The following is a 17,464-nucleotide window of genomic DNA, read 5'->3' as shown; positions in this document are numbered from 1 at the left end:
GAATGGCCTCGTAAGTTGCCACCATTTTCCCCAGAACCCGAGTGCATTGATGAGCTGACACTCTTTTTGGCTTTAGTAGTTCTTGGACCATGTTCTGGAGGTCCTGGACTTTTTCCAACGGGAGGAAAACTTTCTTTTGTTCCGTGTCCAGTATCATCCCTAGGAACGCTAGTCGAGTTGTCGGAACCAACTGTGACTTTGGTAAATTGAGAATCCACCCATGTTGCTGAAGCACTCTCTGAGAGAGTGACACGTTCTCCAGTAATTGCTCTCTTGATCTCGCTTTTATCAGGAGATCGTCCAAGTATGGGATAATTGTGACTACTTGCTTGCGCAGGATCACCATAATTTCCGCCATTAACTTGGTGAAAATCCTCGGGGCCGTGGACAGCCCAAACGGCAACGTCTGTAACTGATAATGACAATCCTGTACCGCGAATCTCAGGAACTCCTGATGAGAGGTATATATGGGGACATGAAGGTAAGCATCCTTTATGTCCAGTGACACCATAAAATCCCCCCCTTCCAGGCAGGCTATCACCGCTCGGAGAGAATCTTTTCAGGTACAGGTTCAGGGATTTTAGGTTTAAAATAGGCCTGACCGAACCATCCGGCTTCGGAACCACAAATAGGGTTGAATAATACCCTTTTCCCTGTTGGCTCAGGGGAACCCTTATAATTACTCGCTGTAGACACAGCATTTGAATTGCAGATAGCACTACTTCCCGCTCTGGGATAGAAGCTGGTAAGGCCGACTTGAAAAATCGACGAGGGGGCACCTCTTCGAATTCCAGCTTGTAGCCCTGGGAGACTATTTCTATCACCCAAGGGTCCACGTCTGACTGAACCCAGACTTGGCTGAATAGTCGAAGGCGTGCCCCCACCTGTGCGGACTCCCGCAGGGGAGCCCCAGCGTCATGCGGTGGACTTAGCGGAAGCCGGGGAAGACTTCTGCTCTTGGGAACCAGCCGCAGCAGGTGTCCTCTTGCCTCTACCCTTACCTATGGCGAGGAGAGAGGAGCCCCGACCTCTTCTGGATCTATGCGACCGAAAGGACTGCATCTGATATTGTGGAGGTTTCTTTTGCTGTTGGGGAACAAAAGGTAAAAAGGTCGACTTACCCGCGGTAGCTGTAGAAAACAGGTCCGCGAGGCCGTCCCCAAACAAAACATCACCTTTGTAAGGTAAAACCTCCATATGCCTTTTTGAGTCTGCATCCCCCGTCCATTGGCGGATCCAAAAGGCTCTTCTTGCCGAAATAGCCATAGCATTGGCTCTTGAACCCAGTAATCCAATGTCTCTTTGAGCGTCCCTCATATATAAGACTGCGTCCTTAATATGAGCTAATGTTAACAAAATTGTATCCCTATCTAGGGTATCAAGGTCAGCTGACAGTGTATCTGTCCAAGCTGCTACTGCACTACATACCCATGCCGACGCAATTGCCGGTCTAAGCAAAGTACCAGTATGTGTAGATAGACTTTAATGTAGTCTCTTGCCTGCGGTCCGCAGGATCCTTGAGGGCCGCTGTGTCAGGGGACGGTAGCGCCACTTTCTTGGAAAGGCGTGTCAAGGCTTTGTCCACTGTGGGAGAGGATTCCCAACGTACCCTGTCCTGTGTAGGGAAAGGGTACGCCATAAGTACCCTTTTGGGAATCTGCAGCTTCTTATCTGGAGTTTCCCATGCTTTTTCACATAACTCATTAATTTCATGTGAAGGAGGAAAGTTTATAACCTGTTTATTTTCCTTAAACATGTGTATCCTCGTGTCGGGCACCGAGGGCTCATCAGTGATATGTAAGACATCTTTTATTGCAATAATCATGCACTGAATACTTTTTGTCACCCTGGGGTGCAATTTTGCTAAATCATAGTCGACACTGGAATCAGAGTCCGTGTCGGTATCTGTGTCCCTTATTTGTGAGAAGGGACGTTTCTGAGACCCCGACGGGTCAGGTGAGTCGGTACAATCCGTAGATTGATTACCTGCCGACGCACTGGACTCTGCTTTGTCCAGCCTTTTATGTAGTGAAGCTACACTAGCATTTAACATATGCCACATATCCATCCAATCCTGAGTCAGCACCGCCGATTGAGACACACCACTCATCTGTTCCACCTCCTCTTTGGATAAGCCTTCCGTTTCAGACATGCCGACACATGTACCGACACCCCACACACACAGGGATATAGCTATGAGGGGACAATTCCCTAAAGCAGGCCCTTTGGAGAGACAGAGAGAGAGTATGCCAGCACACACCAGCACCAAACTGTCCCAGGGGGAAAAAAAACAGATAGCGCTTTTATATATATATTTCCCCCACTCACTGCGCCAAATATGTGCCCCCCTCTCTTTTTTTTTCAGCCCTCTGATGCTCAGCAGGGGAGAGTCCGGGGAGCCAGCGTTCTCTGCAGCCTCTGTGGAGAAAATGGCGCTGGTTAGTGCTGAGGGATCAAGCTCCGCCCCCTCGCGCGGCAGGCTTCGGTCCCGCTCTTAAATTTGAAAAAATGGCGGGGATCTGTAGTTTACTGCCTCCGCAGCCTAACTACATGCTTTGATGCCCAAAACGAGGTTTATTGCTGCCCAGGGCGCCCCCTGCACCCACCAGTGCCCAGTGTGTGTGTGTGTGTGTGTGTGTGTGTGTGTGTGTAAGTGTGGGAGCAATGGCGCGCAGCTTCCTGCTGCGCGCTTACCTCATGAAGATCTGATGTCTTCTGCCGCCTGACGTCTTCATATGTCTTTCATACTCACCCTGCTTCTTTTTTCCGGCATCTGTGAGGAGGATGGCGGCGCGGCTCCGAAACGAACCCCAGGGTGAGACCTGTGTTCCGACTCCCTCTGGAGCTAATGGTGTCCAGTAGCCTAAGAAGCAGAGCCCTTAAACTCTTAAGAAGTGGGTTTGCTTCTCCCCCCTCAGTCCCACGATGCAGGGAGTCTGTTGCCAGCAGAGCTCCCTGAAAATAAAAAACCTAACAAAATTCGTTTTACAGAAAACTCAGGAGAGCTCCCTGTAATGCACCCTATCTCCTCTAGGCACAAGATTTAACTGAGGTCTGGAGGAGGGGCATAGAGGGAGGAGCCAGTGCACACCATACTAGAAAGTTCTTTTAGGTGCCCATGTCTCCTGCGGAGCCCGTCTATAGCCCATGGTCCTTACGGAGTCCCCAGCATCCTCTAGGACATGTAGGTAAGCATCCTTTATGTCGACTGACACCATAAAATTACCCCCCCCCCCAGACTGAAGATCACCGCTCGGAGAGATTCCATCTTGAATTTGAAACTTTTGAAATACACATTGAGGGATTTTAAGTTCAGAATCGGCCTGACCGAGCCATCCGGCTTCGGGACCACAAACAGGCTTGAATAAAAACCTTCTCCCCGCTGTGACAGAGGTACCTCAACAATGACTCGCTGGTGACACAGCTTCTGTATTGCTGTACACACTACCTCTCTTTCCGGAAGAGAAGCTGGCAAGGCCAATTTGAAAAATTGGTGTGGGGGCACGTCTTGAAACTCCAGCTTGTATCTTTGGGTCACAATTTCCAGCACCCAAGGATCCAGGCCCGAGAAAACCCAGACCTGACTGAAGAGCTGAAGACGCGCCCCCACCAGTGCGGACTCCGGCAGGGGAGCCCCAGCGTCATGCGGTGGATTTGGCAGAAGCCGGGGAGGACTTCTGCTCCTGGGAGCTTGCCACAGCCGGCAATCTTTTTCCTCTCCGGAATTTCTGCGACCGAAAGGACTGCATCTGATATGGAGGCGTTTTCTTTTGCTGTGGAGGAACAAAAAGGCAGAAAAGAGGACTTACCCGTGGTAGCTGTAGAAACCAGGTCCGCGAGGCCTTCACCAAACAAAACTCCACCCTTATAGGGCAGAGCCTCCATAGTCTTCTTAGAATCACCATCACCATTCCATTGATGAGTCCACAACGCCCTCCTGGCCGAGACTGCCATGGCATTGGCTCTTGATCCCAAAAGGCCAATATCTCTCGCCGTCTCATTTAAAAAGACTGCAGCGTCCCTGATATGACCCAGAGTCAAAAGCACGCTATCCCGATCCAGGGTGTCTATGTCCGATGACAAGTTATCTGACCACTTTTCAATCGCGTTACTCACCCACGCCGAAGCCACAGCCGGCCTAAGCAGCGTACCTGTCGTGACATAAATAGATTTCAAGGTAGCTTCCTGCCTACGATCAGCAGGATCCTTAAGGGTCGCCATTTCAGGAGACGGTACTGCTACCTTCTTGGATAATCGCGCTAGAGCTTTGTCTACCGTGGGCGTCGCCTCCCACCCAACCCTATCTTGAGAAGGAAACGAATATGCCATAGCAATCCTCCTGGGAATGTGCCACCTCTTTTCTGGCGTTTCCCAGGCTTTCAAAAAGGGCATTCAGTTCATGAGAGGGAGGAAACGTTACCTCCGGTTTCTTCCCTTAAACATAAAGACCCTCGTCTCAGGGACAGCGGGGTCTTCCGTAATATGTAACACGTCTTTTATTGCCACTATCATGTATTGAATACTCTTAGCCACTTTAGGATGCAACTTCGCATCATTATAGTCAACACTGGAGTCGGAATCCGTGTCGGTATCAGTGTCTGCTACCTGGGTAAATTAACGTTTTTGGGACCCTGAGGAGGTCTGAGTGTGTGGCCCCACGTCACCCATGGATTGTCTCCATGCTTGGTTCTGAGACTCAGATTTGTCTAACCTCTTATGCAATAAGGCCACACTCTTATTTAACACACTCCACATCTCAACCCAATCAGCAGTCGGCGGTGCCGACGGAGTCACTCCTTCATTCTGTTCAGCTCCCATACGCACCTCCTCCTGGGAAGAGCATTCAGTTTCTGCCATGTCGACACACACGTACCGACACCCCCAAACACACTGGGCTAAAGGGGACAGACCCACAGTAAGGACTTTCAGAGAGACATAGAAGGAGTTTGCCAGCTCACACCCAGCGCCCCACCGGTCAGAAGAAAACAACAATGCCCCAGACCTATAAGCGCTTGTTATATATAAATAACCAACACCAAATTTATGTGCCCCCCCCTTGTTTTTAGCACCCTGTTACTTGTGACAGCAGTGAAGGGCCAGGAGCAGCGTCTCTGCAGCAAGCTGTGGAGAGAAAATGGTGCTGGTCAGAGCTGAAGGATGAAGCCCCACCCCCTACATGGCGCGCTTCGGTCCCGCTATTAATTATACTGGCGGGGGTCTCCTAACAGTGCCTATGCACTGTATATAGCTGCCAGTCCCTATAAATTAGGTTTTTATTGCTGCCCAGGGCGCCCCCCCCTGCGCCCTGCACCCATGTAGTGCCTGTGTGAGCGGGAGCAATGGCGCGCAGCGCGACCGTTGCGTGGTACCTCAGGAAGACGGAAGTCTTCTGCCGCCTTCAGACGTCTTCTTTGCTTCGGTTACTCACCTGTCTTCTATCTTCTGGCTCTGTGAGGGGGGCGGTGGCGTGGCTCCGGGAACGAGCAGCTAGGCGACCCAAGTGATCAGACCCTCTGGAGCTAATGGTGTCCAGTAGCCTAAGAAGCAGGGCCTTTGAACTCTTAAGAAGTAGGTCTGCTTCTCTCCCCTCAGTCCCACGAAGCAGGGAGCCTGTTGCCAGCAGTGCTCCCTGAAAATAATAAACCTAACAAAAGTCTTTTTAGAGAAACTCTGTAGAGCTCCCCTAGTGTGTGACCAGTCTCCTCTGGGCACAGAATCTAACTGAGGTCTGGAGGAGGGGCATAGAGGGAGGAGCCAGTTCACACCCATTCAAAGTCTTATAGTGTGCCCATGTCTCCTGCGGATCCAGTCTATACACCATGGTCCTTTTGGAGTCCCCAGCATCCTCTAGGACGAAGGAGAAAACTAATTTAGTTATACTGGCTCAGTTGCCAGGAGCTTTGCGCTGTATAGTGTATCCCTTTAGTTGCGAGGACCCTAAAAATAAGAGAAGCAGCAAAAGTAATAGTAGTGATTCATTTCTGGCCATACAGATGGTGTGGAATAACCAAGGGGATGCTCCTAGAAAAACAATGGCCTCTACTTTTTTGTTCAGACCCACTACGGGGGTATTCAATTACAGACGAAATTGCGGCAATTTAACGAAATTGCAGTCTTTGCAATTTATTTTTTTTTGCCTTGAAAACTGAATTTGTGCGGGTATGCGCGCTCCCGCGATTCACCCTATTCAAATGCAAGTTAGCAAAAATGGGATTGCTACGAAAATTGGTGCAGATTGTGAAAAGTAAAAAATTGGTAAATCTGTCCGTACCTTCCAAAAAAGCGAAACTAACATCGGATAACAGTATAAAAGTTTATTATTGGTTATAACAAACACAGTTTTGGTAGCTAAAATTGGGTCAAATGTCTGTTAAATGCATATTTGTATAAAAAAAATATATATATTATAGAAAGCTATTTTTTCCAGCAAAATAGTGCTAAAATTAAACTTGGGGTACATAAAAAGGAGTACAAGTATATACTGTATTTGGGTAATTTTAGGGGACTTAAAAAAAGAAGCACCCCAATATACCTGTCCCATACCTTGTACCCCAATTTCCATCAGTTTGCACTTTTTCACCTCAAAAATTAAAAACCATTATTGGGCAATTAAAAATAATTAAAAACTTCTAAGTGACTAATTAGTCATTCAGGGGGTTGTCCCAGGCGTTCAGAACCAATCCCAACATTTTTAACTTAAACTTAGGGAAAATTCGTATTCATCACCTGCTCAGAGTAGGTGAATTGAAATTTGTGGGTAAAATTACAGCAAAACCGGTTTTGCTGCCAATTAAATAGGTGCCTTGGCGAATTTACCGCAATTTGCTGTAATTTCATATATTTATACAGCAAAAAACGTGTTTTTGTTGCTAATTGAATACCCCCCTACATCAGCAATTAGCCGTGCATCCAAATCTAGACAAGCATGCTTTGATGGTGTGGAGATTGAGCAGTTATTGAAATATAAGCATAGCTCAAATATTGGACTTTCGGCACTGAACGTATTACTGGATACCAAATTCTTTAAAGAGTCCAAAAGAATTTGCTCTTCTATAAAATCTTTTGTGGTACCATGGAATCTCAATCTTTCAAACTATATGGTACAAGGAACCATTTAATAATATACACTCAGATAATGTGGCGCTTCAAGCAAATCCTGCATTATCCTTCAGCTCTGCGTACAGGCTCAGAAAATGAAAAGGAAGAAAAACTGGACAGATTAGACCAATTTCAATATATATTATTAAAAAAAAAACATCAACATATATTAGAAAAACAAATTATATCTTTGTACTTCATGAAGGTTCAGGTCAGGGGCAAACTCATTCCAAAAAACATGCAAGATGTATTACAGAAGTCACTTCTTAGGCCAACAAGAGGAAAAATGTGAGGCACTAAAATAATAAGAAAGATACTGTACCTTCCATTATAGCAGTGGAAATTTGACACCATATTCAGCAGATGATCTATGCAAAGCAGCAGGGTTGTCCTCAATGCATACATTTTCCAAAACACTTTTGTCAGAATGTCATTACTTGAGACAATATTCCATTTCCCAATGCAGTCTTTAGCCCAACTTTAATTGATGTTTGCCAATTTCCTGCATGGAATATTATATATTCCTTTTGACAAACATAACGCCCTACCCTAGATTGTTACTTCTGAGCCTTGTATTATTTCAATCTCTTACAAAGAAAAGCCCTATTAACTGCTTCCAGAGTACAGAAATGATTTGCTTGCAAGGGTATCAAGATAAGAGGATTCATTACATTATACAAAATGATCATGTTTTTGATAAATAGGACTGTAAATAAGCTACAATATAAATTTAAATAGGGTTATTAACAGGGATCATAAATGCATCATAACACAGGTTGTTTCTGTTACCTTCAAGTATATGCATCCTCACTAGCTCAGAACGCTGCGGCCGACACCTGATCTTCCTCTTTAAATAGTCCTCAGTCTAGAACATAACAAATATACAAAGTTAATAAAATAGAAGAAACAGATGACCAACATCTAATCCCAACACCATAGAACTGCTTTACAATATTTCCATTTTTACATTTACTGGAGCATAAAACAAAAATATTATATATCCTATATAATAAAAGGCTGATGCTGCTCCTCGCCTCTAATGAGGGAATTCAAGCGTAGATGCACCCAACAGAGCAATTCAATTGTTGCTCTGTTTGTCCGTGCGCAGCCACCGGCACTGACATTACGGTTATGTTGTTAATCAATTTGATGGGCTTGTAACTACAGTAGTTTATATTTACTTCCAATTCCCTTGACGTCACCGCTGATCTGGTGACGTCACAGGACCTGGAAGTCATGGACGCCAGCGTCGCCTGAGCAATACAGGAGGACCTGGGAATTTCACACTCCGGTACATGTGCAATATGAGGTATTTATAGATATCACATTTACTTACGGAAGTGTCTTTAGTCACTCCAAATAAAAGTCAAGTTTTACTTCACTATTGTGTGCCTCTGTTTTCTTTTTCTGCATAAAATATTATATATATATATATATATATATATATATATATATATATATATATATATATATACATACACACACACACACACACACATACATACATACAGTGTATAGATTTATTATAATTCATTTTATTTTTTAAGGACAAAAATTGAGAGAGTAATATAGTGCTGATTGCAGATAAAGATCATTTTACCCAAATATTGATAAAATCAAAGAAGACTGATCCTGCCACTTTTGATATGCACCAACAAAATTTTAGGCATTATTTATTATTACCAGTTATATAAATATAACTCACACATATTCTGCAGCGCTTTACAGAGAATATTTGGCCATTCACATAAGTCCCTGCCCCAGTGGAGCTTACAATCTATATTCCCTATCACATGTACACATATTCAAACTAGGGTTAATTATTTTAGTTTATTTTTGTTTGAAGCCAATTAAACTACCAGTATATTTTTGGATTGTGAGAGGAAACGGGAGTACCTGGAGGAAACCCACGCAAGTACGGGGAGAATATACAAACGCCACACAGTTATGGCCATGGTGGGAATCGAACCCATGACCTCATTGCTGTGAGACAGTAACGCTAACCATTACACCATTCGCACATTAGTACATGCCCTCAAATGATCGAATTCAATCACAGATATCTAGATGATGACCTATGGACTATATGCCAATATCTGAGGCAAAAGGTAAGAAGAGATATACAACTGGCAGCTGCTATGACACAAGTAAAACTCTAATTTTGCTCAGCCGGCACCTCGTGTCGCACAGTATTAAAAGACATGCAAAGTTACTCTCCTAGCCCTGGTACTAGAAAATAAACGGACGTGTAACATATGCAGTGGTAAAAGGAGCATTCATGCACAAGGGCATTGGTGTTCTGTTTTGCGAGATCTATCTACTGCAATTTAGTATGTTTCATGTAGTTAAATTTCTGTTGCGTTATTAGTAAGATCGTATTGGATATTATATTATTTTGTAGAATTACATTGTTTTCATTACATTTGGAATATACAGTATAGTTAGTTTAATTATACTGTGTTCAATGTGTGTGTACTTGTTTATAGGAATAACTCTAGGCCAGACTGTTATTTAATATAGTTAAAGAAGCCCATTGCAATCTAATGCTGGGTACACGCTAGACGATAACGTGGAAGAATGTGACTAGAGTGCTTAGAACTTAAGCACAGATCTCTCCGTGTGTATGCCCCACAGCGATAGCGATGCGCAGCCCCGCGCGTCACTAACGCCGGTGCTAGATTGCATGCAGGCACAATCTAGCAGGTCGCTCATTTCACCACTGGGTGAAATGAGCGCCCCCACTCCTGTCCGCCCCGTTCGCTCAGCACACATCGTGTTGTGCTGAGCCTGGGGGAGGTATGTGTGCTGAGCGGTCACTGATAGATCGCTCAGTACACAGCTCTCCATGTGTGTATGGGTCTTAAAGGCCCGTATTCACGGGCAGATGTGGGGAGAGATGTGTGCTCTCCAACGCTCAGCATAGCGCGATGTGTGCTGAGCGTGCGGGGGGGGGAGGGGGGTTAATTTCATGAGTGATGTGCTAGATCGAGCCTGCAGGCCAATGTAGCACAAGTGATAGCGCCACGCATCGCTAGCGCTGTGTGGGGTACACACGGACAGATAATGCTAAAAATCTAAGCAATCTAGTCAAGATTGCTTAGATTATCGCTCCATGGGGTATATGCAATTGCGGTCGAATTCCCGAAATTGTCGAAAAACTGGACTTTTTCGCCAAAAAAAAAAAAAATCGACAATGCAATTCAGTACTTTCCGTCAAAAAAACGGACTTTCCAAATTCGACATTTGTCAAATTCGACATTTTTGCAATGGTACAAATGCAGCAATTCTACAAAAGTATATTCAATTGAAGTTTGGAAATTCGACAACAGTGCTTTTAGACAGTAAATTCGTCATTTTCAATCCGCCACACTTTGGTGGCGGAATCTAATAAAGATTTTTAAAAACATGTTTTTTTTGGTGTTTTTTTTATTGGTAATAGCATATCTATTTATATTAGAAGGGATTAGGTACTTGGTTTGTCTATTTTGGAGGCACAAGTATTATTTATATATTTTTAAAAATATTATTTTTTCTTACTTTTTTTTTTTTTTTAATGGAATGGTAAAAATCAGAAAAAAAATTGCGTGGGGTCCCCCCTCCTAAGCATAACCAGCCTCGGGCTCTTCGAGCGGGTCCTGGTTCTAAAAATCCGGGGGAAAAACTGACAGGGGATCAGCACCGGGCTCTGCGCCTGGTGCAAAAAATACGGGGGACAAAAAAGAGTAGGGGTCCCCCGTATTTTTTACACCAGCATCGGGCTCCACTAGCTGGACAGATAATGCCACAGCCGCAGGCTTCACCCAAGGGCCAGGGGTGAAGCCCGAGGCTGTCCCCCCCCCATCCAATGGCTGCGGATGGGGGGCCGATAGCCTTGAGAAAAATGAAAGAATATTGTTTTTTCCAGTAGTACTACAATTCCCAGCAAGCCTCCCCCGCAAGCTGGTACTTGGAGAACCACAAGTACCAGCATGCGGGAGAAAAACGGGCCCGCTGGTACCTGTAGTTCTACTGGAAAAAAAATACCCAAATAAAAACAGGAGACGCACACCGTGAGAGTACAACTTTATTTCACACATGTCGACACACACATACTTACCTATGTTCACACGCCGACCTCTGTCCACTGCTGTCACAGAAGGTCTCTTCAGCCAATCAGGAAGCGCTACTTCGTGGCACTCTCCTGATTGGCTGTATGCGCGTCTGCTGTCAGACAGCGCATCGCACAGCTCCCTCCATTAGTGGGGTCACCCGCGGTCAGCGGCTGACCGCGGGTGACCCCACCACTGTCCGCAAAGTTCCCACCATTGAATATAATGGAGAGGCTTTGCGATGCGCTGTCTGACAGCTCAGACGCGCATAGCCAATCAGCAGAGTGCCAGGACGTTGCGCTCGCTGATTGGCTGAAGAGACCTTTCTGTGACAGCAGTCACGGGGGGTCTCTGCATTCGTGGAAAGGGGTCCCATGTGTAAACATGGGACCCCTTTCAGTCCGTTTGGTCCGGGTGTTCGTTTTTTTTTTTTTTTTGCCAAGTACGTGGATTATAATCTGGACACTGGATCAGGTGAGTATAATTTTATTCACAGGTACACGTGGATTCTACTTGGACAAGTGGACAGAGGTCGGCGTGTGAACATAGGTAAGTATGTGTGTGTCGACATGTGTGAAATAAAGTTGTACTTTCAAGGTGTGCGTGTCCTGTTTTTATTTGGGTATTTTTTTTCCAGTAGAACTACAGGTACCAGCGGGCCCGTTTTTCTCCCGCATGCTGGTACTTGTGGTTCTCCAAGTACCAGCTTGCGGGGGAGGCTTGCTGGGACTTGTAGTACTACTGAAAAAAAACAATATTCTTTCATTTTTCTCAAGGCTATCGGCCCCCCATCCGCAGCCCTTGGGGGGGGACAGCCTCGGGCTTCACCCCTTGCCCTTGGGTGGCTGGGGGGGACCCCTTGATTGAAGGGGTCCCCACTCCCCCAGGGTACCCTGGCCAGGAGTAACTAGTTGGATATTTAATGCCACGGCCGCAGGGCGCTGTATAAAAGTGACCCCCGGCTGTGGCATTATCTGTCCAGCTAGTGGAGCCCGATGCTGGTGTAAAAAATACGGGGGACCCCTACTCTTTTTGTCCCCCGTATTTTTTGCACCAGCACCAGGCACAGAGCCCGGTGCTGGTTTTAAAAATACGGGGGATCCCCTGTCAGTTTTTCCCCCGGATTTTTAGAACCAGGACCGGCTCGAAGAGCCCGAGGCTGGTTATGCTTTGGAGGGGGGACCCCACGCAATTTTTTTTCGGGTTTTTTCCCGTTTTTTAAAAATCGGATCAAAATCCGTCAAATCGTCCGTTTTTCGACAGCGGGACTGTCGAATCCGTTTTTAATTGAATATGTTGAATTTCGGCACCCACTTGCCGGAATTCGACGGTCGAATTGTGTCGAATTAAAAAACGGGCGAAAAATTGCCGCGATTCGCCGCTAATTGCATATACCCCCATGAGTTAAGTCTCCTGACTGACTGTATAATGCGATCTGATTAGGATGAGTAGGTTAGGATAAGTAGTACACACGTTATCTCTGGAGCTGAAGGTAATCTGATCAAATGCACTACAATGTGTAAAGAAACACAGACATGTCGTCTCCACTTCTCATCAGACACCCTGACTAACCTACTTGTGTTGTGAACAGACAGGATAGGATATAACAAGTGCAGTGAGCTTTACTCGGGGGTGAATATCTGCAAAGAATGTCTGCTGAGAGGTAGTTGGACTTCTGAAGTGCAGGTGCTGACTAGGAATTACAGTGCCATCAGTGCGGAGAATTTGTGGTGAAGGGTGATGGTCGAGCTGGAACTACAGTACTGCTGGCAGTTAAACAGCAGGAGTCTACATGCATCTGTAATCATATACTGCTGTAGGGACCTAGTAAGTGAGATACAGGTTGAGTCTCCCTTATCCAAAATGCTCGGGACCAGAGGTATTTTGGATATCGGATTTTTCCGTATTTTGGAATAATTGCATACCATAATGAGATATCATGGTGATGGGAACTAAATATAAGCACATAATGCATTTATGTTACATATACACCTTATACACACAGCCTGAAGGTCATTTTAGCCAATATTTTTTATAACTTTGTGCATTAATCAAAGTGTGTCTACAGTCACACAATTCATTTATGTTTCATGTACACCTTATACACACAGCCTGAAGGTCATTTAATACAATATTTTTAATCACTTTGTGTATTAAACAAAGTTTGTGTACATTCAGCCATCAGAAAACAAAGGTTTCAATATCTCACTCTCACTCAGAAAAGTCCGTATTTCGGAATATTCCGTATTTCGGAATATTTGGATATGGGATACTCAACCTGTACCATCCAGACTTGTAATTGCCAAAATTATAGTGTACTGTGGGGGTAATTCACAGTTGATCGCAGCAGCAAATTTGTTAGCAGTTGGGCAAAACCATGTGCACTGCAGGGGGGGCAGATATAACATTTGCAGAGAGAGTTAGATTTAAAGTAGGTGGGTTATATTGTTTCTGTGCAGGGTAAATACTGGCTGCTTTATTCTTACACTGCAATTTAGATTCCAGTTTGAACACACCCCACCCAAATCTAAGGGGCCCTACACATTTCCAGATGCGCCGCCGAGGTGCCCGACGGCCGACGAGCGACCCGGCGGCGGGGGGGCAGTGACGGGGGGAGTGAAGTTTCTTCACTCCCCCCGTCACGCGGCTGCATTGAAGAGCAGGCAAATATGGACGAGATCGTCCATATTGGCCTGCATGCACAGCCGACTGGAGACCAGCGATGAACGAGCGCGGGGCCGCGCATCGTTCATCGCTGGAGTCTACACACTGAAAGATATGAACGAGTTCTCGTTCATTTATGAACGAGATCGTTCATATCTTTCAGAAAATCGGCCAGTGTGTAGGGCCTATAAGTCTCTCTCTGCACATGTTATATCTGCCACACCTGCAGTGCACATGGGGGTAATTCCAAGTTGATCGCAGCAGGAATTTTTTTTAGCAGTTGGGCAAAACCATGTGTACTGCAGGGGAGGCAGATATAACATGTGCAGAGAGAGTTAGATTTGGGTGGGTTATTTTGCAGTGCACATGGTTTTGCCCAACTGCTAAAAAAAAATAAGAATTTACTTACCGATAATTCTATTTCTCATAGTCCGTAGTGGATGCTGGGGACTCCGAAAGGACCATGGGGAATAGCGGTTTCGCAGGAGACTGGGCACAAAAGTAAAAGCTTTAGGACTACCTGGTGTGCACTGGCTCCTCCCCCTATGACCCTCCTCCAAGCCTCAGTTAGGATACTGTGCCCGGACGAGCGTACACAATAAGGAAGGATTTTGAATCCCGGGTAAGACTCATACCAGCCACACCAATCACACTGTACAACTTGTGATTTGAACCCAGTTAACAGCATGATAACAGAGGAGCCTCTGAAAAGATGGCTCACAACAATAATAACCCGATTTTTGTAACAATAACTATGTACAAGTATTGCAGACAATCCGCACTTGGGATGGGCGCCCAGCATCCACTATGGACTATGAGAAATAGAATTATCGGTAAGTAAATTCTTATTTTCTCTAACGTCCTAGTGGATGCTGGGGACTCCGAAAGGACCATGGGGATTATACCAAAGCTCCCAAACGGGCGGGAGAGTGCGGATGACTCTGCAGCACTGAATGAGAGAACTCCAGGTCCTCCTCAGCCAGGGTATCAAATTTGTAGAATTTTGCAAACGTATTTGCCCCTGACCAAGTAGCTGCTCGGCAAAGTTGTAAAGCCGAGACCCCTCGGGCAGCCGTCCAAGATGAGCCCACTTTCCGTGTGGAATGGGCTTTTACAGATTTTGGCTGTGGCAGGCCTGCCACAGAATGTGCAAGCTGAATTGTACTACAAATCCAACGAGCAATCGTCTGCTTAGAAGCAAGGGCACCCAGCTTGTTGGGTGCATACAGGATAAACAGCGAGTCAGATTTTCTGACTCCAGCCGTCCTGGAAACATATATTTTCAGGGCCCTGACTACGTCCAGCAACTTGGAATCCTCCAAGTCCCTAGTAGCCGCAGGCACCACAATAGGCTGGTTTAAGTGAAATGCTGAAACCACCTTAGGGAGAAATTGAGGACGAGCCCTCAATTCTGCCCTGTCGGTATGAAAAATTAGGTAAGGGCTTTTATAGGATAAAGCCGCCAATTCTGATACACGCCTGGCTGAAGCCAGGGCTAACAGCATTACCACTTTCCATGTGAGATATTTTAATTCCACAGTGGTGAGTGGTTCAACCCAAGGTGATTTTAGGAATCCCAAAACTACATTGAGATCCCAAGGTGCCACTGGAGGCACAAAAGGAGGCTGTATATGCAGTACCCCCTTGACAAACGTCTGAACTTCAGGAACTGAAGCTAGTTCTTTTTGGAAGAATATTGACAGGGCCGAAATTTGAACCTTAATGGATCCTAATTTGAGGCCCATAGACAGTCCTGTTTGCAGGAAATGCAGGAATCGACCCAGTTGAAATTCCTCTGTAGGGGCCTTCCTGGCCTCACACCACGCAACATATTTACGCCAAATACGGTGATAATGTTGCACAGTTACATCCTTCCTGGCTTTGATCAGGGTAGGGATAACTTCATCCGGAATGCCTTTTTCCTTCAGGATCCGGCGTTCAACCGCCATGCCGTCAAACGCAGCCGCGGTAAGTCTTGGAACAGACATGGTCCCTGCTGGAGCAGGTCCTTTCTTAGAGGTAGAAGCCACGGGTCTTCCGTGAGCATCTCTTGAATTTCCGGGTACCAAGTCCTTCTTGGCCAATCCGGAGCCACGAGTATAGTCTTTACACCTCTCCTTCTTATGATTCTCAGTATCTTGGGTATGAGAGGCAGAGGAGGGAACACACATACTGACTGGTACACCCACGGTGTTACCAGAGCGTCCACAGCTATTGCCTGAGGGTCCCTTGACCTGGCGCAATATCTGTCCAGTTTTTTGTTGAGGCGGGACGCCATCATGTCCACCTTTGGTTTTTCCCAACGGTTCACAATCATGTGGAAGACTTCTGGGTGAAGTCCCCACTCCCCCGGGTGAAGATCGTGTCTGCTGAGGAAGTCTGCTTCCCAGTTGTCCACTCCCGGAATGAACACTGCTGACAGTGCTATTACATGATTTTCCGCCCAGCGAAGAATCCTTGCAACTTCCGTCATTGCCCTCCTGCTTCTTGTGCCGCCCTGTCTGTTTACGTGGGCGACTGCCGTGATGTTGTCCGACTGGATCAACACCGGCTGACCCTGAAGCAAAGGCCTTGCCTGACTTAGGGCATTGTAAATGGCCCTTAGTTCCAGGATATTTATGTGAAGTGACGTTTCCATGCTTGACCACAAGCCCTGGAAATTTTTTCCCTGTGTGACTGCTCCCCAGCCTCTCAGGCTGGCATCCGTGGTCAAAAGGACCCACTCCTGAATGCCGAATCTGCGGCCCTCTAGGAGATGAGCACTCTGTAACCACCACAGGGGAGACACCCTTGTCCTTGGAGACAGGGTTATCCGCTGATGCATTTGAAGATGCGATCCGGACCATTTGTCCAGCAGATCCCACTGAAAAGTTCTTGCGTGGAATCTGCCGAATGGAATCGCTTCGTAAGAAGCCACCATCTTTCCCAGGACCCTTGTGCATTGATGCACTGACACTTGGCCTGGTCTTAGGAGGTTCCTGACTAGGTCGGATTACTCCCTGGCTTTCTCCTCCGGGAGAAACCCCTTTTTCTGTACTGTGTCCAGAATCATCCCTAGGAACAGCAGACGTGTCGTCGGAATCAGCTGCGATTTTGGAATATTTAGAATCCATCCGTGCTGTCGTAGTACTACTTGAGATAGTGCTACTCCGACCTCTAACTGTTCTCTGGACCTTGCCCTTATCAGGAGATCGTCCAAGTAAGGGATAATTAAGACGCCTTTTCTTCGAAGAAGAATCATAATTTCGGCCATTACCTTGGTAAAGACCCGGGGTGCCGTGGACAATCCAAACGGCAGCGTCTGAAACTGATAGTGACAGTTCTGTACCACAAACCTGAGGTACCCTTGGTGAGAAGGGCAAATTGGGACATGGAGGTAAGCATCCTTGATGTCCAGAGACACCATATAGTCCCCTTCTTCCAGGTTCGCTATCACTGCTCTGAGTGACTCCATCTTGAACTTGAACCTTTTTATGTAAGTGTTCAAGGATTTCAGATTTAAAATGGGTCTCACCGAGTCGTCCGGCTTCGGTACCACAAACAGCGTGGAATAATACCCCTTTCCCTGTTGTAGGAGGGGTACCTTGATTATCACCTGCTGGGAATACAGCTTG

The 17,464-nt window shown here is 46.1% G+C and overlaps 1 protein-coding gene across 4 annotated transcripts in view; it reads right to left on the bottom strand.

Moving 5' to 3' along the window:
* MRTFA (myocardin related transcription factor A) overlaps nucleotides 1-17,464 on the bottom strand; it is a 424,554-nt gene that overhangs the window by 234,756 nt on the left and 172,334 nt on the right. For all 4 annotated transcript variants that reach the window (XM_063940356.1, XM_063940354.1, XM_063940357.1 and 1 more), the window contains one exon: nucleotides 7,888-7,963. In XM_063940356.1, the coding sequence (XP_063796426.1) occupies nucleotides 7,888-7,963 (76 nt within the window). The remainder of the gene's footprint in view (nucleotides 1-7,887; nucleotides 7,964-17,464) is intronic.

The sequence above is a fragment of the Pseudophryne corroboree genome, chromosome 9 (assembly GCF_028390025.1).
Source record: "Pseudophryne corroboree isolate aPseCor3 chromosome 9, aPseCor3.hap2, whole genome shotgun sequence".
NCBI classification, from domain to species: Eukaryota; Metazoa; Chordata; class Amphibia; order Anura; family Myobatrachidae; genus Pseudophryne; species Pseudophryne corroboree.
This window is presented reverse-complemented; position numbering and strand designations above follow the sequence as displayed.